General features: G+C 42.6%; 1 protein-coding gene across 3 annotated transcripts in view; it reads right to left on the bottom strand.

Annotated features, from left to right (window-relative positions):
* Window positions 1-24,080, bottom strand: part of cwc27 (CWC27 spliceosome associated cyclophilin) — a 178,487-nt gene extending 154,407 nt beyond the window's left edge. For 2 of the 3 annotated variants that reach the window (XM_080186522.1, XM_080186528.1), the window contains exons 1-4: window positions 23,982-24,080; window positions 20,859-20,955; window positions 8,900-9,012; window positions 8,177-8,320 (exon numbers count right to left, since the gene is read on the bottom strand). In XM_080186522.1, the coding sequence (XP_080042648.1) occupies window positions 8,177-8,320; window positions 8,900-9,012; window positions 20,859-20,955; window positions 23,982-24,023 (396 nt within the window). In that variant the 5' untranslated portion in view covers window positions 24,024-24,080. Of the gene's footprint in view, window positions 1-8,176; window positions 8,321-8,899; window positions 9,013-20,858; window positions 20,956-23,268; window positions 23,961-23,981 lie in introns of those variants that run through there. The other variant, XM_080186534.1, reaches the window with a different exon arrangement.
* Window positions 24,081-24,189: the final 109 nt, after the last annotated feature.

Below are 24,189 nucleotides of genomic sequence, written 5' to 3'. Positions count from 1 at the left end.
ATTGTGTGCAGATTTGGTGTCCTTATTTGAGAAAGTGAGTGCAGGCTGATTCCTGGGATGGCAGGGCTGTCATATGAGGTTAGGATTATATTCATTGGAGTTCAGAAGAGTGAGAGGGGATCTCACTGAAACTTATAAAATTCTAACAGGATTAGGCAGGGTAGAATCAGAAAGAATATTCCCAATGGTGGGGGAACACAAATCTTGGGGGTCATAATTTGAAGATAAGGGGTTAGGACTGAGGTGAGGAGAAATTTCTTCACCTACAGAGTGGTGAATCTGTGAAACTCACTACCACAAGTAGTAGTTGAGGCCAAACTGTTACGTAATTTCAAGAATTAGATATATTTCTTGATGCTAAAGGGATATGAGATCAGGGTAATTAATTTGATGAGTAGTCATAATCATAGTGATTGTGGAGCAGGCTCGAAGGGCTGAATGGCCTACTCCTGTTTCTGTTTTCGATGTACGTTTCTATGTACCCTGCAACTTAATTTCAGCAGCTGCAAAAATGATCCACTGCTTTTGCATACTTATCATCCAGATCTCAAACTCCATCTCCGAAACAACCATTACAGCAAAAGCATATATATAGTAAGCACTTGCTTAAAGTTGACTCAGCTAACATTGTTTCTCCTGAACACTGTTTAAGTAATTACAACATAGTTTAATTTTAACTTTGTTTTCTCAAAGACTTCTGTGGCATCCATTTGCACAAGACCTTTTCCCAGCACTTCTGCTCCTGCTCTCAGTGCTGAAGTCTCTCTTTCCACCCAGCTTCCATTCTCATCCTCCACTCTTATTTTTAAAGTCACCTGTATCTATTGCTACTAGACAGAGCCAGTTCAATCCAAAACCAGATGAGTGTTTCTTTTCAACATTTATTGAATATTGCCGTTCTTTCATATTTTTAAATTTATTTTTTCTCAGACGTTATTTTATGAATATAGGCATTTAGGAATGCATATCATTTCAACTTATAATGCTTTTTGCTGCTGAAAAAGGTCTGAAAGTGTCTAATTGTACAGTATTTCTTTTACCTTTAGTGATCTATTTTATTTTGTAAGTTATTTCAGCTGGGAAAACACATGAACAATACAGTATTTCAACTTGCACATTGGACATTTCTTGCCCAGAAGAACCAAAGGAACACAACACCAGTTTTAAGATCAAATCCTACAGAAACGAATGATTCACTTCAAGTTGTGAATTTAAGCAATGCAACCATAACTTTAAGTGAGAACTTACTGCATGCCTTGAACAAAACAGGCTTACCCCTTAAGAAAGCCGTTCTGGAAAACTAGATACAGTTGAGAAAAGTGTCATTCTCAAGTGGTAACCAAGAACTGGTTTTAAGTGGTTTATTATGAGAATAAAACTATAACCAGTCAAACAACTTAAAACTGGTTTCCAGAGACAGTCTGCAATATTGCTTTTCTCCCTGTAGACCATGGGATGAAATGTACTGGTAGGGCAAAGGTAGCACAAGGTTACCTACTGAAAAGAAGAACAGACCAAATTGTAGGTACATTCAGTGCTATTTGGAAGAGAGTTCCAGGATTTTGACTCAGTGACAGTGAAGGAACAGCGATATTTTTCCAAGTCAGGGTGGGTCGTGACTTGTCTGAGAAACTTGCAAGGGACTGTGTTGCCATGTATCTGCTGCCCTTGTCCTTCTAGGTGGTAAGTTTGTGTTTGAAAGATGCTGTCTAAGGAGTCTTGGTGAGCTGCTGTAATGCATTTTAGAGATGTTACACACTGATCCCACTATGCATAGCTGGCGGAGGGAGTGAATGTATGTGATTGGAGTGTGAATCAAATGGGCTGCTTTATCCTGGATGGTACTGAGCTTCTTGACTGTTGTTGGGGCTGCACTCATCCAAGAAAGTGGACAGTATTTCACCACACTCCTATCTTGTGGCTTGCAGATGGTGGACAAGCTTGGGGGGTGTTAGGAGTAAGTTACTCTTCATAGGGTTCCCAGCTTCTTGACTTGTCCTTGTAGATACAGTGGGTGGACTTTTCCCATCCGGCCCGCCAGGGGAATCATAGCAGGCATGGGGGAAGGAGAGGGAACCATGCAAAGGTCCGTTGATCTCAGGCAGGATTTTCCAGCTTTGGGGCAAGCAAGCCTGGAAAATCCAGCCCAGTTAGCTTCCAATTAATGATAACCGCCAAGATGTTGAGAATGGGGAATTCAATAATGGTAATGACACTGCATGTAATGGGGCAACTGCCAGATTCTCTCTTGTTGGAGATGGTCATTATCTGTCACGTGGTGCAAATGTTATTTGACACTTGTCGCCGGAGCTTGTACATTACCCAGATCTTGCTGCATTTGGACATGAACTACTTCAGTACCTATGGAATTGCTACTGATGAACACTGAACAATCAACAGTGAACATCCCCACTTATGATCTTAAGATAGAAGAAAATCATTGATGGAGCAATTGAAAATATTTGGGCTTACGACATTACCCTGAAGAACTCCTGCAGTGTTGTCCTGGACCGAGATGATTGACCTCCAACAACTACAATCGCCTTTCTTTGTGCTAGGTACGATTCCAATCAGCAAACAGATTCTCCCTTGATTCCCACTGACTCCAGTTTTGCTAGGGCTCTTTGATGCTTACTTGATCCAGTGTTGCCTTGTTGTCAAAGGCACTTCTGGAATTCAGCTCTTTTGTGCTTGTTTGAACCAAGGCTGTAATGATGCCAGGAGCTGAGTGACACTGGCGAAACCTTGACAGCTTAGTGCCAAGTAATTCCCAACTTTTAGCACTGTTGATGACCCTTCCATTACTTCATTGATGTTCAAGCCTAGACTGATGGGGCAGTAATTGGCTGGGTAAGATTTGTCCTGTTTTTTGTGTACAGTTCATATCTGGGATATTTTCACTTTGCTGTGCAGATGTCAATTTTGAGGCTGTGCTGGAACAGCTTGCTGTAGATTCAGCAAGTGTTTAGAGCACAAATCTTCAATACTATTGCCAGTTGGCTAGGTCAGTCTTTATTGCCCATCCATAACTGCCCTTGAGATGATGATGGGCTGCCTTCTTAACCCATTCCAGTCCACATCATGCAGATACATCCATTTTGCTGCTAGAGAGGGAGTTCCAGGATTTTAACCCAGCGACAGTGAAGGAACGGCAAAATACTTTCAAGACAGGATGGTGAGTGGCATGGAGGAGAACTTCCAGGAGGTGGTGTTTCCATGTATTTGTTATCATTGTCCTCTATATGGTAGTGGCCATGGGTTGGTAATGTGCTGTATAAGGAGCCTTGGTGAGTTCCTGCAGTACATCTTGTAGATTGTACAAACTGTTGCTCTTGTGTGCTGGCGGTAGAGGTAGTGCATGTTTATGGATGGAGTGCCAGCCAAGCAGTCTATGTCCTGGATGCTGTCAAGTTTTTTGCATGTTTTGGAGCTGCACTCATCCAGGCAAGTGGAGAATATTCCATTATACTCCTGACTTGTGCCTTGTAGTCTGTGAACAAACTTTATGGAATCAGAAGGTGAACTATTTGCCGTAGAATTCCCAACCTCTGACCTGGTCTTGTAACCACAGTATTTATATACCTATTCTGGTGCAGTTTCTGATCAATGGCAACCCAAGAAGTTGATGCTTGGTGATTCATTGATGATGCCACTCAATGTTAAGGGGTGATGGCTACATTCTTTCTTGCTGGAGATGGTCACCTGCCCCTTTTGTAGCATGAATGTTACTTGTCACTTGTCAGCCTAAGCCTGGATATTGGCCAGGTATTACAGCTCCATTGTGATGGTTATACCTTACTCACGTTTTCCATAAATCCTTTGACCAATTGCGATTTTGCTTTCCATTCTACCATTTTTTCTCTTCATCTTTCAAGTGTACATAAGGGGACGATTTTACCATCACGTTAACATAAGAACATAAGAAATAGGAGCAGGAGTGGGCCATCTAGCCCTTCGAGCCTGCCCCGCCATTCAATAAGATCATGGCTGATCGGAAGTGGATCAGTTCCACTTTCCTGCTTTCTCCCCATAACCCTTAATTCCCTTGTCTGTCAAAAACCTATCTACCCGTGACTTAAATATATTTAGTGAGGTAGGCTCCACCACTTCAACGGGCAGAGAATTCCAGAGATTCACCACCCTATGAGCGTGCCCTGTGTGGGCTGTAAAGTTCAGTGCAATCGGTTTTCGCTGCCGACACCATTTTACAAGTGCCAGTTATCCAGTGCAATTGGCCTCTTGCCAGAAATGGGCGAGAGGCAGGTTAATATATTTAAATCTATTAAAATGAATATTTGCATCTGCTTATCAAATTGGGCACTCAATCGTCCAGGCTTGACCCCCTTTATGACTTCTCTGGGAAAGGTTCTCGCTGGCGAGGAATAGACATGCTCCCCATGAATGGGGAGCAGTCGACTTAGCCTTGCTGGTGGAACTGGAAGCCATTGAGGCCCCCTGGGAGGCCGAGGGCAAGGGGGTGCCCCTTGGGCAGTGCCACTGTGGCACCTAGGCAATGCCCAACAGCAGTACTGGGGGCAGAGCTAAAAAAGGAAGAGCCTGTGGGGGATGGGGGGGGCCAGTGCCATCCTGAAGGGATTGGTGAGGTTGGGGGGGGGGGGGAGAATACATATATATCGCAGGGCAAGAGTTATAGCTGGGGGAAAGGAAATTATGATGCAATTAGGCAAGATTTAGCATGCCTAGGATATGGAAGGAAACTATAGGAGATGGGCACAACTGAAATGTGAAGCTTGTTTAAGAGACAGTTACTGCGTGTCCTTGATAAGTATATACCTGTCAAGCAGGGAGGAAGTGGTCAAGTGAGGGAACCGTGGTTTACTAAAGAAGTTGAATCTCTTGTGAAGAAGAAGAAGGAGACTTACGTCAAGATGAGACATGAAGGCTTAGTTAGGGTGCTTGAGAGTTACAAGTTAGCCAGGAAGAACCTAAACAGAAAGCTAAGAAGAGCCAGGAGGGGACATGAGAAGTCTTTGGCAGGTTGGACCAAGGAAAACCTAAAGCTTTCTATAGGTATGTCAGGAATAAAAGAATGACTAGGGTAAGATTAGGACCAGTCAAGGACAGTAGTGGGAAGTTATGCGTGGAGTCCAAAGAGATAGGGGCGACGCTAAATGAATATTTTTCATCAGTATTCACACAGGAAAAAGACAATGTTGTTGAGGAAAATACTGAGATACAGGCTATTACACTAGACGGGGTTGAGGGTCATAAGGAGGTGGTGTTAGCAATTCTGGAAAGTGTGAAAAATAGGTAAGTCCCCTGAGCCAGATGGGATTTATCCTAGGATTCTCTGGGAAGCTACGGGGGAGATTGCAGAGCCATTAGCTTTAATCTTTATGTCATCATTGTCTACAGGAATAGTGCCAGAAGACTGGAGGATAGCAAATGTTGCCCCCTTCTTCAAAAAGGGGAGCAAAGACAACCCTGATTATTACAGACCAGTGAACCTTACTTCTGTTGTGGGCAAAGTTTTGGAAAGGATTATAAGAGATTGGATTTAAAATCATCTAGAAAGGAATAACTTGATTAGGGATAGTCAACACGGTTTTGTGAAGGGTAGGTCGTGCTTCACAAACCTTATCGAGTTCTTTGAGAAGGTGGCCAAAGAGGTGGATGAGGGTAAAGCAGTTGATGTGGTGTATATGGATTTCAGTAAAGCATCTGACAAGGTTCCCCACGGTAGATTATTGTAGAAAATACGGAAGCATGGGATCGAGGGTGATTTACCTGTTTGAATCAGAAATTGGCTAGCTATAAAAAGACAGAGGGTGGTGGTTGATGGGAAATGTTCATCCTGGAGTTCAGTTACTAGTGGTGTACCACAAGGATCTGTTTTGGGGCCGTTGCTGTTTGTCATTTTTATAAATGACCAGGATGAAGGCATAGAAGGATGGGTTAGTAAATTTGCAGATGACATTAAAGTTGGAGGAGTTGTGGACAATGTGGAAGGATGTTGCAGGTTACAGGAACGACATAGATAAGCTGCAGAGCTGGGCTGAGAGGTGGCAAATGGAGTTTAATGCAGAAAAATGTGAGGTGATTCATTTTGGAAGGAGTAACAGGAATACAGAGTACTGGACTAATGGTAAGATACTTGGTAATGTGGATGAGCAGAGAAATCTCAGTGACCATGTGCGTTGATCCCTAAAAGTTGGCACCCAGGTTGATAGGGTTGTTAAGAAGGCGTACTGTGTGTTAGCTTTTATTAGTAGAGGGATTGAGTTTTGGAGCCATGAGGTCATATTGCAGCTGTACAAAACTCTGGTGCAGCCACACTTGGAATATCGTGTACAGTTCTGGTCACCGGATTATAGGAAGGATTTAGAAGCATTGGAAAGGGTGCAGAGGAGATTTAACAGGATGTTGCCTGGTATGGTGGGATGGTCTTACGAAGAAAGGCTGAGGGACTTGAGGCTGTTTTCATTAGAGAGAAGGTTAAGAGGTGACTTAAAAGAGGCATACAAGATGATCAGAGGATTAATAAGGTGGACAGTAAGAGCATTTTTCCTCGGATGGTGATGGCTAGCACGAGGGGACATAGCTTTAAATTGAGGGGTGATAGATATAGGACAGATGTCAGAGGTAGGCTCTTTACTCAGAGAGTAGTAAGGGCGTGGAATGCCCAGTCTGCAACAGTAGTGGACTCGCCAACATTAAGGACATTTAAATGGTCATTGGAAAAACATATGGATGATATTGCAATAGCGTAGATTAGATGGGCTTTAGATTGGTTTCACAGATCAATGCAACATCAAGGGCCAAAGGGCCTGTGCTGCGCTGTAATGCTCTACGTTCTAAAAACGGGCCTAAATGTCAGATCTGAAACTCTCCCAGTTTCAAATTCATACAGCACTTAGAATGAAAATGGTAAAATCGCCCCCATGAACAACAAACTAGCATTTTATAATGGCAGCAATGGAATGTTACAAGTCAGCAGATTTTGGTGCCTTTTGGGCTACAGTTGGGAGGCAAGTTGTTTTTTTTATGGTGAATGCGCTTCACAGTCAGGGAGGGAAGGAGGGTACAAAAGTGAGCAGCAGATGCCCAGTACAGGAGAGAAAATGTCACGAGGAAAAATAACACCAGCTTGTTTGCTGCAGCAGGAAGTTGGAGGAACTTTTATTTACGTCACTAGTTTCAAATTGGGGTATCTGTCTACTTAAAGTTTCTGGAGCTTCAACAACATAGATTTCCCCAAGTTATGTAGAAGCCTTTAAAGAAATTCCTCCATGTAGTACAAACGATGGTTCCCAGCTGTTAATAAGAACCAGCTTTTGAAATGTTGTCAGGATTTCATTTAATGCTCAGCTTTTGATGTCCAAAAATGTTAAACACATGTTCGTGGTTGACTCTCAAATGGCCTCTAAAATAGAGGGCAGTTAGGGATGGGCAATAAATGCTGGTCCAGCCAGCAACACTCACGTCCTATAAATGAAAAAAAATTAAAAATCAGAAGGAATGCCACCCCAGTATTTAAAAAGAAAGTTCCCCATTAAAAATCCAGTATAGACATTTGAAGTGTGGGTTGGATAAATAAAAGCAATTCACAGTTGGCAAGCAGGAAAAAGGGGCAATGGTACTTAAAAAGCAAAGCTAGTTACTTAGAGCAGGACCTGTGGCCAGTTAAGCTGGGAAGATTTACTTTCTTTTTTAAAAATAGTGTGAGACTCGTTGCCAGGAACAGAACTTGAAGCCCAATGTGGTCTAAAAAATAATATTTTTCCAGATCTAGCAGTGAATAAAACTCCATTCCCAGCTAAGGAAATAATATAATAATAATAACACTTAAACAATTTAAGGAAAAATTAGATCATAAGGGAACAAACCACTTGAAAGGTGAGGCCAGTACAGTAAAAGGTAGGAGATGGGGAGGGGAGGTGCAACATCACAAAGTGGTTGAAGAAATGGAATTTGAGCACAAGACACAATGTTGAACTTATTAATACAAGAATTCCATTAAAATGTTAACACAAATAAACCTATCATGAACATCACAAAAACTGCAACGCAGGAAGTACGGGTAATGTCCACAGAAAGTACATGCAGTGTGTGCTAGTTTCAAGAATGCATTTGTTAATGTCATTCTCACCCTCAGAAATATCAGTGGTTAAAACTGAAATCCAATAGCAACATTTCTTTATCCTCATAATCTAACCTTTCCAAAGATGGTATGTTTGTTATTGAGTTCATCCGCAGGACCCAATGTAAAGAAAAACTGACTGCCATTATCATGAGGTCCAGCATTTGCCATAGCAACCAATCCTCTTCTATTAAAACGTAAACGCGAATGAAATTCATCCTGCAAGTTTAAACAATAAAGAAAAATCTTTAATGAAAAATAGGGATTTCAAAGATGTATCTTCCAGAAATACAAAATGTGGTCTACAAGTAAAAAAAAATGAACTATATGAAAAAAAACTAAATGATTAATATCTATTCAATCAGAGCTGCACAACATAAAAATTCCACTGAAAACTTCTAAATATAAAATAAACAAATGCAAAAAATTCAGACATCCCACTCCCTCAAAAGCTCAGCAAATAAATACACAATCCAGTGTCACATGGACAGGTCCCAGGTTCAATCACAAATCTGCGCTAAGTTACTTGACGGTAGACTTGATTGCACATAGACTGAAAGGCAGGAGGTCAGCAACATTCATTCCAACTTCTAAGAGCCCCCTAAAACCCATTAGTGAAAAGTTGGACAAAGGCAGAAGTCACAAAATAATGGGAGGTCTCCTTGCTAGAACATCCCTCTAGTCTCTCACAATAGCTAACTGAAAACATAGCAAACAGGGATCCAGCAATAAGACTTTTATCCCAATATTAATCAGTAGCTTAAAATGAAGTGAGAAAATTGGGGGAAAAATTCAGACCTTAAAAGGCTTCCCATATATTGATTCGCCACCTGTTCCAGTTCTTGTTGGATCCCCTCCTTGAACAATAAAGCCAGGTACAACCCTGTGAAATATTGTGTTATCATAATAACCTGAATGGAAAGAAAAATAAATAAGGGTACACAATCAGAAGAGCTCATTTGGAAATTAGCTGTCTTCAGTAAGTTTTAATCATCTGCTTTTTGAAAAACTCTTATCCAAATAATCATTGCAGCAGCTGTGGACAAAATACCCAAGCTAGATCAAAATTAACAGAAAACAAAATGTAAACTAATTCTCCTCTTCAGCCTGGGATTTGCAAAAGCAAGTTATTCATTATATACACAATGCCAAGTTTACTTTTTTAGGTCATCAAGCGGCAGGATTTTCCCATCCTTCCTGGCAGAATGGGGTGGATTCAATGGGAAATCCCATTGACAGCAGAAGATCCTGCTGCCAGCCAATGGTGGGATGCTTCTCACTGCTGAGAAATGTGTGTGTATGTGTGTGTGTGGTGGTGTTGGAGGTGGAGGTGGAGTGGAAACCAAAGAATCCCGAAAAATATCCGCATACAGATGTACTTCTGCCAGAGATAAATCAGCTGTCAAACGAAGAAAAGAAAAATGGCCTGTCTACATGTACTTGTGGGTCTTCAGGGGCTGCTCACAGTTAAGTAGAGAATATGGCCAGGATTCTGCCAAAAAACTAAGTGCCCAACACTGGGAAAACAGGAGTATTTCCCATTAGTTTTTTTCGGCGTACTTACCAGAACGAATTGCCAACATTTTGTGCATTGTAGGGATTCCCTCTGGTAACTACAGGGCAGGGCCGATTCCCGCCTGACAGACCAGCAGCATAGTGTCAAGTGGGCCACCTAATCACTGGCCTGCATTGCAACCCCCACTCGCTAGCCTTCCAACCCTGCACCCACCTATCGCTGGCCTACTAGAACTCCCTGGGCCAACCCCAATTCCCCTCCCCCCGACGTGTGTGCTATAAAGACAAAGCACACCGTTCAGAGAAGGAAACGAGAGAGTGCAGAACGTAGTGTTATAGTTAAAGCTGGGTATACAGAAAGATCAACTTAATGCAAGGGAAGTCCACTCAAAAGGCTGGTCATGATATGAATCAATTCCAGCCTCTGGAAGTACTTGGATCCACTACAGTTTGTCTACCACCACAAATCTCCCTGGCCCTGCATTCAACCCTGGAACACCTAGATAACAAAGACACCTATGTCAGTCTCCTATTTATTGGCTACAGCTCAGCCTTCAAACTCATCTCCAAACTCCAAGGCCTAGACCTTGGCACCTCCCACTGCGACTAACTCACAGACCACAATCAGTAAGGATAGGCAACAACACCTCCCTCACATTCATCCTCAACACCAGTGCCCCACAAGGCTGTGTTCTCAGCCCCATACTTTACCCTTTACATACCTATGACTGTGCGGCCAAATTCCCCTCCATTTCAATTTTCAAGTTTGCTGACAACACCACCATAGTGGGCCGGATCTCAAACAACGATGAGACAGAGTACAGAAATGAGATAGAGAATCTGGTGTACTGGCGTGGCAACAATAATCTCTCCCTCAATGTCAACAAAATGAAGGAGGTTGTCATCGACTTCAGGAAGCATAAAGGAGAACATGCCCCTCTCTAAATCAACAGGGATAAAGTAGAAAGGGTCGAGAGCTTCAAGTTTTTAGGTGTCCAGATCACCAACAACCTGTCCTAGTTCCCCCCCCACCATGCCAACATTGTAGTTAAGAAAGGCCATCAATGCCTCTACATTGCCGTGATTAGGCATGTCCCAAAGTTAATTAGAAGGTAATTACTTTCTTACAGATTGGCAGCTGGTTGTAAATTCCTAACTCTTGCGGATGCTCAAGGAAATATATAGGAAATATTTGAGTTTACACATGATTACAGCACTGAAACAGGTCACTCAGCCCAACCTGTCCATGCCAGCTTTTTAAAGATTTCTTGGCATCTGTAAATAAGTGTGGTTCCAGGCATGTGTAATACATGTAGACTTCTGTAGAGATGGAAAGCCCTTCAGGACATTTAAAAATAGAGGGCAGGACCTGGATGCAGAAGCCTCACCTCATTTCTGACAGATCCAACTTTTGCCAGCAGGAAGAAGGGCATGTAGTGTGATTCACTTTGGAGGGAAACCCAAACTCATAAGAACATAAGAAATAGGAGCAGGAGTAGGCCATCTAGCCCCTCGAGCCTGCCCCGCCATTCAATAAGATCATGGATGATCTGTCGTGGCTCAGTTCCACATTCCCGCCCTCTCCCCATAACCCTTAATCCCCTCGCTTATCAGAAACCCATCAACCCGCGTCTTAAAAATATTTAGCGAGGCAGCCTCCACCACCTCAACGGGCAGAGAATTCCAGAGATTCACCACCCTTTGAGTGAAGAGTTCCTCCTTAACTCCGTTCTAAACCGCTCTCCCTTTATCTTGAGGCTGTGCCCCCTAGTCCTACTGTCCTTTCTGAGCGGGAAGAGTCTCTCCACCTCTAGCCTATCCATCCCATTCATCATCTTATATATCTCATATATGAGATCTCCCCTCATTCTTCTAAACTCTAACGAGTACAAGCCTAATTTATTCAGCCTCTCCTCATAGCTCAACCCCCTCAACTCCAGTATCAGCCTAGTAAACCTCCTCTGCACTCCCTCCAAGGCCAAAATATCCTTGTGTAAGTGCGGCGACCAAAACTGCACACAGTACTCCAGCTGCGGCCTCACCAATGCCCTATACAGCTGCAGTAAGACCTCCCTACTTCTATATTCAATCACTTGCCAACATTAAATTCCATTTGCCAGTTTTTGGCCCATTCGCCCAGCCTATCTAGATCCTTCTGCAGACCCTCCGGGCAATTTGCCGTTCACTCAAGCTATCTGAACTCAATGGTGAGTTTAAACAGATTTGACTTTGGCTGTTTCAAGGGCCTTAACCTGTAGTGTAGAAGTCACAAGTTGACGGAGTGGCATAAACCCTCTTGAAGGGCAGATGAGATCTTTATAACTGTCATTTTTTTTAATTTCCTGCTCTTGAAACATGAAAAAATAGGCTTTAGCTGTCACAGAGATTTTTTAAAAAAAATGTCTGCTTGATTGCTTTGACCTGCTGCTGGTTCGGGAAAAAACAGGAGCATCTGGTGGTGTAATTTCAATGAAGTCCTTTGTTGACACTTCCCCAAGTTGGCTGAGTTTCAAAAGCTACAATTATCTTAACAGAGGTTCTAAATTCAGTTTTATTGCATTTAAAGAGGCTATTAATATATTAGCTGTATTTGTTGTGGGGTCTAAATAGAAGTTTGTTTTACAGCTTAATCGATTGAAAATTTTAAAACTCTGAAAGGGTTTCATGAAAATCCTTATGCTCTCTTGATACTATTCCATTATTTTCTCTACTGCCATGGAAGGAAGGTGGATTGGGGGAAGGGGGATATCGTCAGAGGGAGTGTTGGAGGGCAACCTGAGGTGCGTCACTACTACCCCTCACCCACCAAGAATTATGGGCCAATGTCTTTCCTTTTCATCCTTGCTCTCTGTACCTGATCTTATCCTGTGACTTCAACCTATATCTAAACTTTCCAAGCCTCCTCCACAAAGCAAAAGCAAAATACAAATGAAGTAGCTTAACTCCTGCCAACTGAAATACTGAAACATGACAATATGCAATTCTTAACTGCTAATCTATCTCTATTAGTTCCAATTCAAGCAATATTTTTCTAATCGATGTAAACTCCTCCTCAGGATCAGTTAGCAACACACAGGGCTACGTCCTTGTACTTGGGCTGCTAGGCCTTGAGCCTTCAGGACGCCTCTGGAAAGAGAGACCTATTTCTTCTTCAAACAGCAGCTTCCAGAAAGAGACTTCTTTTAGAACCCACCAGTAAATGCCTGGTTTTCCTTGTGAGTTAGCTCCTCCCCATAAGCACATGACTGTTTCTGTCAATCAACCTAATCAAAACCCTATGCCAACACTCCAGGGGAAAACCCAATAAAAATGCATTAACTTGGATAAAGACAAACACACCCCTAACCCAAATCAATCATTAGCCTGCATTCTCAGCATAAGAGCTGCCTGGTGCCCAGATAAATCAGCACCATACAAAACAGAACTGAATTTTAAACATACCCCTTACAAGAAACATGATTCTTGGGACAGGATTTACTCATTTGGAAAAATATGGACTTAATAGCGATAGGCAGCATGGCTTTGTGTGGGGGATCTGGAGGAGGGAACCGAGTGTATGGTGTCGAAATTTGCTGATGACACCAAGATTGGTGGAACGGCAAATTGCGCGGAGGGTGTGGAGAGTCTGCAGAAGGATCTAGATAGGCTGGGCGAATGGGCCAGGAAATGGCAAATGGAATTTAATGTTGGTAAGTGCGAGGTGGTCCACTTTGGTAGGAATAATGGTAGGAAGGACTATTACTTACGTGGCGAAAAACTGCAGCAGGCGACGGTGCATGAGTCGCAAAAACCCAGCCTGCAGGTGCAGCAGGTGGTCAGGAAGGCTAATGGGATGCTGGCCTTCACAGCGAGGGGGATTGAATATAAAAGTAGGGAGGTCTTGCTGCGGCTGTATAGGGCATTGGTGAGGCCGCAGCTGGAGTACTGTGTGCAGTTTTGGTCGCCGCACTTACGCAAGGATATTTTGGCCTTGGAGGGAGTGCAGAGGAGGTTTACTAGGCTGATACCGGAGTTGAGGGGGTTGAGCTATGAGGAGAGGCTGAATAAACTAGGCTTGTACTCGTTAGAGTTTAGAAGAATGAGGGGAGATCTCATTGAGACGTATAAGATGATGAATGGGATGGATAGGATAGAGGTGGAGGGACTCTTCCCGCTCAGAAAGGAGAGTAGGACTAGGGGGCACAGCCTCAAGATAAAGGGGGCGCGGTTTAGAACGGAGTTGAGGAGGAACTTCTTCACTCAAAGGGCGGTGAATCTCTGGAATTCTCTGCCCGTTGAGGTGGTGGAGGCTGCCTCGCTAAATATTTTTAAGACGCGGGTTGATGGGTTTTTGATAAGCGAGGGGATTAAGGGTTATGGGGAGAGGGCAGGAATGTGGAACTGAGCCACGACAGATCAGCCATGATCTTATTGAATGGCGGGGCAGGCTCGAACGGCTAGATGGCCTACTCCTGCTCCTATTTCTTATGTTCTTATGTTGGGTCTCACAAACTTGATTTGAGTTTTTTGAGGAAGTGACAAAAATGATTGATGAGGGCAGGGGAGTGGATGTTGTCTATACGGGCTTTAGCAACGTCATTGACAAGGTTCCTCATGGTAGGCTGATACAGAAGGTGAAGTCACACAGGATCTGTGGTAAGTTGGTAAAATGGATACAAAACCGGCTTGGTCATAGAAGACAGAGAGTAGCGGTGGAAGGACATTTTTCTGACTGGAGATCTGTGATCAATGGTGTTCTGCAGTGATCAATGCTGGGACTCCTGTTATACACATATACATGTATAAGTAATTGAGGAGAATGCAGGTGATCTGATTGATTATCAAGTTTTCAGATGATACAAAGACTGGGGGAGCTACAGATAGTGAGGAAGATTGCCTGAGGATACAGAAGGATTGAAATAGGCTAGATACTTGGGCTGAGAAATGGCACATGGAATTTATGATGTGGGTATGCCGGCGTTGGACTGGCGTAAACACAGTAAAAAGTCTGACAACACCAGGTTTTAGTCCAAACGATTTATTTGATAATAGACTCACAAGCTTTCGAGTCTATTATCAAATAAATCGTTTGGACTAAAACCTGGTGTTGTCAGACTTTTTACATGGAATTTAACCAGACAAATGCAGATGACGCCAAATTGGTGGCATAGTGGACAGTGCAGAAAATTATCTGGGATTGCAACAAGATCTTGATTAATTGGGCCAATGGGCCGATGAAGTTTAATTTAGATAAATGTGAGGTGCTGTATTTTGGTAGATCAAATCGGGGCAGGACTTCGCAGTTAATGGTAGGGCATTGAGGAGAGTTATAGAACAGAGATCTAGGAGAACAGGTTCATAGTTCCTTGAAAGTGGAGTCACATGTGGACAGGGTGGTGAAGAAGGCATTTGATGCGCTTGGTTTTACTGGTCAGAACAGGAGTTGGGAAGTTGTACAAGACATTGTACAACAGTAAGGCCACACTTGGGACACTGTGTACAGTTCTGGTCACTCCATTATAGAAAGAATATTATTAAACTAGAAAGCGTGCAGAAAAGATTTATTAGGATGCTACCAGGACTTGATGGTTTGAGTTATAAGAGGCTGGATAGACTAGGATTTTTTTTCCTCTGGAGCTTATGAGGCTTAGGGGTGATCTTATAGAGGTTTATAAAATAATGAGGGGCATAGATAAGGTGGATAGTCAACATCTTTTCCCAAATGTAGTGGAGTCTAAAACTAAAGAGGTCATAGGTTTAAGGTGAGAGGGGACAGATACAAAAAGGGTCCAGAAGGGCAGTTTTCACTCAGAAACATAGAAGATAGGAGCAGGAGGCGGCCATTTGGCCTTCAAGCCTGTTCCGCCATTCATTACGATCATGGCTGATCATCCAGCACAATGGCCTCATCCTGCTTTCTCCCCATAACCTTTGATCCCATTCGTCCTAAGTGCTATATCTGGCTGCCTCTGGAACACATTCAATGTTTTGGCATCAACTACTTCCTGTGGTAATGAATGCCAAAGGCTTATCACTCTTTGGGTGAAGAAATGTCTCCTCACCTCCATTCTAAATGGTCTACCCCAAATCGTCAGACTGTGACGCCTAGTTCTGGGCAACCTCTCTCCCCTACCCCCCAAATGCAGGTAACTGGGACTAACTTAGTGGTAAAAACTGGGCGGCATGGACAAGTTGGGCTGAACAGCCTGCTTCCAACCTGTAAACTTCTATGACTATAAATGTGAGGTGATGCATTTTGAAAGGTTTAATGCAAGAAGGAAGTATACAGTAAATGACAGAACCCTTAGAAGCATTAACGCACAGAGGGATCTAGGCATACAAGTCCAAAGTTCCCTAAAAGTGGCAACACAAGCGGAAGAGGTGATCAAAAAAACATGTGGCATGCTTGCCTTCATTTGATTTGATTTATTATTGTCACATGTATTAGTATACAGTGAAAAGTATTGTTTCTTGCACGCTATAGAGACACAGCATACTGTTCATTGAGAATGAAAGGAGAGGGTGCAAAATGTAGTGTTACAGTCATAGCCAGGATGTAGAGAAAGGTCAACTTAATATGAGGTAGGTCCATTCAAAAGTCTGATGGCAGCAGGGAAGAGGCTGTTCTTGAATTGGTTGGTATGTGACCTCAGACTTTTGTATCTTTTACCTGACAGAAGGTGGAAGAGAGTATGTCTGGGGTGCGTGGGGTCCTTGATAATGCTGGCTACTTTTCCAAGGCAGCAGGAAGTGTCAACAGAGTCAATGGATGGGAGGCTGGTTTGCGTGATGAACTTGGCTTCATTGACGAACCTTCATCATTTCCTGCAATCTTGGACAGAGCAGGAGCCATATCAAGCTCTGAAAGAACCAGGAAGGATGCTTTCTATGGTGCACCTGTAAATGTTGGAGAGAGTCGGAGCAGACATGCTGAATTTCCTTAGCCTCCTGAGGAAGTAGCAAGTTTCATAACAATAGCATTGGCATGGAGGGACAGATTGTTGGTGATCTGGACACCTAGAAACCTGAAGCTGTCAACCATTTCCACTTCATCCCCGTTGATGTAGTCAGGGGCACGTCCTCTGCTATGCTTCCTGAAGTTGATGACTATTTCCTTTGTTTTACTGACAGTGCGGAAGAAATTATTGTTGTCACACTAGTTCACCAGATTCTCTATCTCTTTCCTGTACTCCGTCTCATCATTGTTTGACATCCGACCCACTACGGTGCTGTCATCAGCAAACCTGAAAATCAAGTTGAGGGGAATTTGACTACAGCATAGGCGTATATGGAGTATAGTAAGGGGCTGTGGACACAGCCTTGCAGGGCATAAAGTGTTGAGAATAATTGTACAGGAGGTTTTATTGCCTATTCTTACAGATTGTGGTCTGTGGGTTAGGAAGTCTAGGATCCAGTTGCAGCGGAAGGAGTCGAGCCCTAGGCCATGGAGTTTGGAGATGAGTTTTGTAGGAGCTGTAGTCAATAAACAGGAGTATGATATTGTTGTGATTGTTATCCGGGTATTCCAGGGTTGAGCGTGGGGCCAGAGAGATGGTGTCTGCTGTGGACCTGTTGCAGCAATAAACGAACTGTACTGGATCCAGGCGGTCTGGGAGGCCAGAATTGATTTATGCTGCGACTAACCTTTTGAAGCACTTCAAGACGATGGATGACTGGCGATAGTCATTAATCGGAGCATAGCGTATAAAAATTGGCAAATCACATTGCAGCTGTATGAACTTTAATTAGGTCATAATTGGAATATTGTGTACAGTTCTGGTCACCATGCTACCAGAAATTTTGCAGTCGAGTATGCTGCATTTGGGGACATCACAGGCAACAGCACAGCCGGAGCGCAATGGGATAGCCTCGTCCTGGGCGAACCGCCTGCAGGGATGGGGAAACTTTGGAGAGGGTACAGATAAGGTTTACCAGGATGTTGCCTGGTTTGGAAAGTTTAGCTATGAGGACAGGTTGGAAAAACTAGGCTTGTTTCCATTTGAACGTTGGAGGCCACAGAATGACCTGATATAAATTTACAAAATTATGAGTGGCATGGCTTAAATGAATAGTCAGAGTCTTTTTCCCCCAAGGTAGAAGTGTCAACTACTAGGAACATAGGTTTAAGGTAAAGTTTAAAAGAGATCTAAGAGGCAAGTTTTTGTTTTCACAGAGGGTAAGTGCCTGGAATGTGTAGCCAAAGGAGCTGGTGGAAGCAGATAAAATAGAAACGTTTAAGAAGCATCTTGACAGATACATGAATAGGCAGGGAATAGAGGGACACGGAGAGCACTGCGGCAAAAGGTTTTTAGTTTAGAAAGGCGTCAAGTATCAGTGCAGGCTTGATAGAATGAAGGGCCAGTTCCTGTGCTATATTGTTCTCTGCTCTAAGATTGAAGTCACTGTCTCTGGCTCCCCCCTCCAAACTCCACACTCTCAATATCGATTCAATTTTCATCTTGGCAACTATAACACTAAACCAAGCCATGTGCAAACTTTGTGTCATATCTGACTCTATGATGATCAGCTGACTCATGCTGTCACAGAGACTACCCTTTTCCACCTCCGTAACATTGCCTGACTTCACCCCTGCCTCTGCTCATTCATTGCTGAAAGCCTCATTGATGCCCTTGTCATATCTAGATTTGACTAATTCCACGCACTCCTGGTCAACCTCCCACATTCTACGATGTCATTCAAAACTCTGCTAACTGTGTCCTAGCCCACACAACATCCTGTTCCTGAGTGTTTACATTGGCTGCTGGTCAAGCAACAGTTTGATTATGAAATTTGCATCTTCGTTTTCGAATCTTTCCATAGTCTCGCCACTCACCATCTCTACACTCTCCTCCAACCTCACAGGCCTTCAAGATACCTGCACTCAATTAATTCTGCCAAGGCCCTAAGGTCTGGAATTTTCTCCCTAAACCTCTATAATTCTCTTCATTTTTAATTTCCTTAAAGGTGCTCCACATCTTCGATCAAGATCTGTCCTAATATCACTTTAGATGGCTTCTGCAAAGTGCCTCTGGATGTTTTATCATGTTAAAGGTAGTATATAAATATAAATTATTGCTCCATTACAAATACCACTTGCTTCTACTTGCATGATATCAACTGCTTCCATTCCTGTCACTGCTGAAGTCCTTGTAAATTGTTTCATTACATCATACTCAACAATTGCAAGTTTCTACTCTTCTCTCCAAATTGTCGAAAACTTATCTTTGAATATGTGATTTCAACCCATCCTACCTTTGAAATTTTCTTCAATACAAAATCATCCCCCAAATACTAATCATTTGTCTATCCTGATCATCCTAATTGCTCCCACTAGCTACTCAGTGACATAAAAATTTGTTTGATTGCACTGTCTGGATAATACAAGGGAGAATTAAGCTGAATATAAAAAGTACAGTGGAGAAGCAAAACAGAAAATAACAGGAGCAAACAGACATCATGAGAATAGCTTGGCAGATACCAGGCTTTTCAGAGGAGTGGTGCAATCTATTAGGGATCAACGTGGAGATCTATTGGTGGATCTGAAGACATAACTAAAGGATGAGATGAATACTTTGCATTGGTATTTGCCAAGGAAGAGGACTTTGCCAAAGCTATGGTAATTAAGGAGGTTGTTGGTACAATGGATGAAATAAAAATAGATGAAGAAGAACCACCCAAAAATTTGACAGCACTTAAAATGGATAAGCAACTGGATCCAGATAGGATTGGTTCTAAATTGCTGAGGGATGTAAGGGTAGAAATTGTGGAGGTTGTGGCCACAGCGACAATGTGTGGCCAAATTTCCCTCCATTTCGATTTTCAAGTTTGCTGATGACACCACTGTAATGGGTCGGTCTCAAACAATGATGAGACAGAGTACTGGAATGAGATGGAGAAGCTGGTGAACTGGTGCGGCAACAATAATCTCTTCCTCAATGTCAACAAAGTGAAGGAGATCGTCATCGACTTCAGGAAGCATAAAGGAGAACATGCCCCTCTCTACATCAACGGGGACAAAGTAGAAACGTGAGAGAGTTTCAAGTTTTTAGGTGTTCAGATCACCAACATCCTGTCCTGTTTCCACCACCCCCCCATGCTGACACTGTTAAGAAAGCCCACCAGTGCCTTTACTTTCTCAGAAGACTAAGGAAATTTGGCATGTCAGCTATGACTCTCACCAACTTTTACCGATGCACCATAAAAAGCCTTCTTTCTGGCTGCATCACAGCTTGGTATGGCACCTGCTCTGTCCAAGACTGCAAGGAACTACAAAAGGCCATGAATGAAGCCCAATCCATCACATAAACCGGCCTCCCATCCATTGACTCTGTCTACACTTCCAGTTGCTTCGGCAAAGTAGGCAACATAATTAAGGATCCCACACATCCCAGACATTCTCTCTTTCACCTTCTTCCATCAGAAAAAAGATACAAAAGACTGAGGTCTCATACCGACCGACTCAAGAGCAGCTTCTTCCCTGCTATCAGACTTTTGGATAGATTTATTTTGCATTAAGTTGATCTTTCTCTACACCCAGCTATGACTCTAACACTACATTCTGCATTCTCTTATTTCCTGCTCAATGAACAGTATATTTTGTCTGTATAGCATGTAAGAAACAATACTTTTCACTGTATGTTAATACGTGACAATAATAAATCAAATTACTTCAAAAAGACTTCCAATACTCCCTAGATACAGAGGACTGGAGGATTTTAAGTGCTACGTCCTTGTTCAAATAAATGGGAGAAAGATAAACCTAACAAGTACAGATCAGCCAGTTTAATAGTGACAGGGAAGTGTTTTGAAACAATAATCCAGAAAAAAACCATTACATGAACATAGACTAGCAAAGGAGAGTCAGCACAGTTTGTTATGAGCAAGCCATATTTAACTAACTGTGTTTTTCCAGTGAGCTAACAAGGCCGAGGACTGAGGATGAGATGGATGAGGGTAGGCCCTCAAAAGATGTTTAATAAAGTACCAAATATTAGGCTGGTTAGCAAAATTGAATCTATGAGATAAAAGGGGCAGAAGCAACAAGGGTACAAGGTTGGTTAAGAATTAGAAAACAGTGACTTGTGGTGTATGACATTTTTCCCCCCAATGTTTAGTATTAGAATGACTGGTGTTTTTGCCATGCATTATCAAACTAACTTTGATAAGTTATACAACAGAGTTTTGAAATTTGAACCCATATCCCCAAAATATTACTTTGGACCTCAATATAGTCACTCAATATGTTGCCTTTTTAGAAAAATACCTTCCATGCAGAGTTGGATAAAGTTTCTGCATGCTTTTGGTGCCTCTTTGGACCATAACTCAATGTCAATGTCACCCGCTGTGGTCTTCAAAAGAACCTGAAAAGTAAAATTCTACAATGAAGAACATGGTCTGAGCTTTAATTTATCAACATTACAGTGAAATCACAAGGAGTCATAAATCAAAATTTCGAATCATCTGAGCATGTCAAAATTGCCAACCAATCCTGTCAATGGAATAAAAAAATCCCGTAGAAAGATGCCAATGAGCCAAAATTTGGCAGTGTTAACTCTGGATGAGCCAAAATGATCTAAACTTGTTATATGACTGCACCAACCAGAGCAAAATTAGACCCACGAGCGCATGGAACACTGGGAAAACCATCATTTGGCATTGTGATCTTCCTGTGAAAGGACATATAAAAACTGCCAGTATGGATAAAACTGAGAAAGTTAAAAGTGTTTTCCATTTGAGAGGTGAAATTGACACAGCAAGTGGAAAGCCTTGTCATGAAATGGAATGCGGACATTGCAAAGGAGAGGAAGATTCCACCATTAAGTTTGTCTACCATTCTGAAACACTTGGAACATTTCGACAAACAGGCAATCTCCACAACAAGGGAGTGAGATTGGCTGCCTATCCCAACATTGAAGGAGCTCTGCTAACACGGTCCAAGGAGGCCCAAGCCAGTGCCACATTGTGATGTTCTGGGATTCCTCACTGCAGCATATAAACACCAAAAACGTGTCTGACTGCATTGGCAACATGGCAGACTACATCGTGCACATTGGAAACAGCATGCTAAGCAGAAAAAGAATGCAGATGTTTTTGGTCTTTTCCAAATTCAAATCATTGTAAGGCGTATACAAATTGAATAAAGACTTTTTCACACATGTTCTGCTTTACTGTGAATTCACTCGATACTTGAATCTATCGTTTTTGACAGACTGCGTTTGTAGGCATATCGGGTTGTAGAGATGTATTTCTGTGGGAACAGGGTCTCCTTGGCTATTACAAAGCACTGCTTAACATGAGTTTGGAGGTTTTTCCCTGGGATTTGATTCATCAAGAATTTATTGTATACAGTACTCCACTATATCACATCATTTGTTTGATTAGATGGCTCTTTTGGAACCCAGGATTGCTTTCTGAATCAAAACTGAAATTTTTGCACCATATTCTACTTAGCTTTCGCAGTCACATTATCACTTTCAAGATAATTACTAAACTATGAAGCGCTTCATAGTTGCCTAATACAGAATATGAGATAGGCCTAGATAGAGTGGATGTGGAGAGGATGTTTCCATTAGAGGGAGAGATTAGAACTCAAGGGCACAACCTCATAGTGAAGGGATATTTCTTATGTTCTTATGGATGCTCCTTTAAAACCAAGATTAGGAGGAATTTCATCAGCCAGAGGGTGGTGAAACTGTGGAACTCATTGCCACAGAGGGCTGTGGAGGCCAAGTCATTGAGTATCTTTAAGACAAAGAATAGATAGTTCTTGATCAACAAGAGGATCAAGGGTCACAGGGAGAAGATAGGACAATGGGGATGAGAATCACATCAGCCATGACTGATTGGTGGAACAGATTTGATGGTACTGCAACTTCCAGATAACCAGACTTAACGGTCGTACACAGTCTCTAGAAGTGATTGTTCTATTTATTCCACAATAAATATGAGTACTGTCATGGTCATTGTTATTTCATTGCAAAATCGAGGCCAATATGTTAAAGACCTGAAATGTTATTAAACATACCATCCTAATGGCAAAGTGAGTAAACAAACAATAGAGAGCAGCATCACACAGACCACAAAGGTTTGAGCATTGGCCTGTTTTAAATTAACTGACCTCAAATGGAGTGCCAAACTAGCTTCAAAAATCCAAGTCCAGGGAGGGAGAGTGGAAAATTTCACACACATCAATCAAGTTTAAATTTATTTTATTAGTGGCACAAGTAGGCTTACATTAATACTGCAATGAAGTTACTGTAAAAATCCCCCAGTCGCCACACTCTGACACTTGTTTGTGTACATTGAGGGAGAATTTAACATGGCCATGGGAGGAAACCCAGACATGGGAAGGACATGCTAACTCCACACAGACAGTAACCCAAGCCAGGAATTGAACCTAGGTCCCTGACGCTGTGAAGCAGCAGTGCAGTGTTACCATAGTGGACTCTTGCACCTATGTAACCCTACAATAATCCTAATTCTGTGTTTCCTGCAAACCATCAAATTCAAGTAAGTGCATTGTATCAGATTCTCCCACTCGCATTCCTTTCAGCAAAGCTCCAAAAGTAGTTGCTCCATTAGTAGTTATAGTTATACGGAATTAGTAGCAATGTAAAATATATTTTAATAATACTAATCTTTCTTCACTGATTTCTATTCTCAGCTGGCCTTACTGCCTGTCTGAGAGAGGTCAGTCCACGTTCTGATATTATCCATCCATGCCTTATTGGATTTTCCTTGTGTACATGTTCCAAGTGTTTTTGCCTTGCATTACCACTTTTTCCAAACAGATCCCTTCTGTTTACATCACGTGTCCAAGGTAGGTGAGCTTCCTTGATATCACTGACTCAAACAAGTTCCTCTGAATGCCAACTTTCTCAGGTACCCACTCATTTGTCCACTTGGCCATTCCAGGGCACACAATGTCCATCCTATCGTTGCAAATGCCCTTCTTCTTGATGGTCCAGTTTTCGTAGCCGTACGTTATCACTGGCCACACAACGGCGTTCAAGAGATGTGTTTACATTATAATCACGATGCGATGGCTACTCCACGCTATTTGAACTGAGTTCACGATGCCATGGCCCTTGCTGAGTCGTGTACAGGGATAACATATGAAAGTTGTAAAGAGATGATCAAATTCGACATGGAAGCAAACAGTGACGAATGGAAAATGAAGAGAAATTGAACTAATAAGAAAACAAAGACTTTACATCAAAAAACAGTTAAATTAGACAGAGTACATGTCCATTTGGACGTGGCCTGCAGAAGGTACTAGCCCCACTGGTCAAACGGCCTTGTTAGTGAATTGATTTAGATGGATCAGCCCTGACATAAAGACAGGGAGTGATGTGCTTGTTGTCCAGGGTTGTAGAGATGTGTTTACCTTGCCGGAGCTCGGCGGCTCCTGGATGTAGATGTTGCTCATGGCGGTTGTTTAGAACGCGCGAGCCCGGTTCAAATCCCGGAACGCGCTCGCTCTACAGTTACCGAGCCCGGGGCAGGCGGGCGGCCAGCCGAGCCTGCCTCAGCGCACACAAACAATCCACCTTTAAAAAAAACACCGTCTGTGAAAACCTGCTTTCCAGACCAGG

Source organism: Carcharhinus amblyrhynchos, chromosome 1 (genome assembly GCF_965287045.1).
Source record: "Carcharhinus amblyrhynchos chromosome 1, sCarAmb.v2.hapA, whole genome shotgun sequence".
NCBI classification, from domain to species: Eukaryota; Metazoa; Chordata; class Chondrichthyes; order Carcharhiniformes; family Carcharhinidae; genus Carcharhinus; species Carcharhinus amblyrhynchos.
The sequence above is the reverse complement of the archived record's forward strand: the minus strand, read 5'-3'. Positions and strand labels throughout refer to the sequence as shown.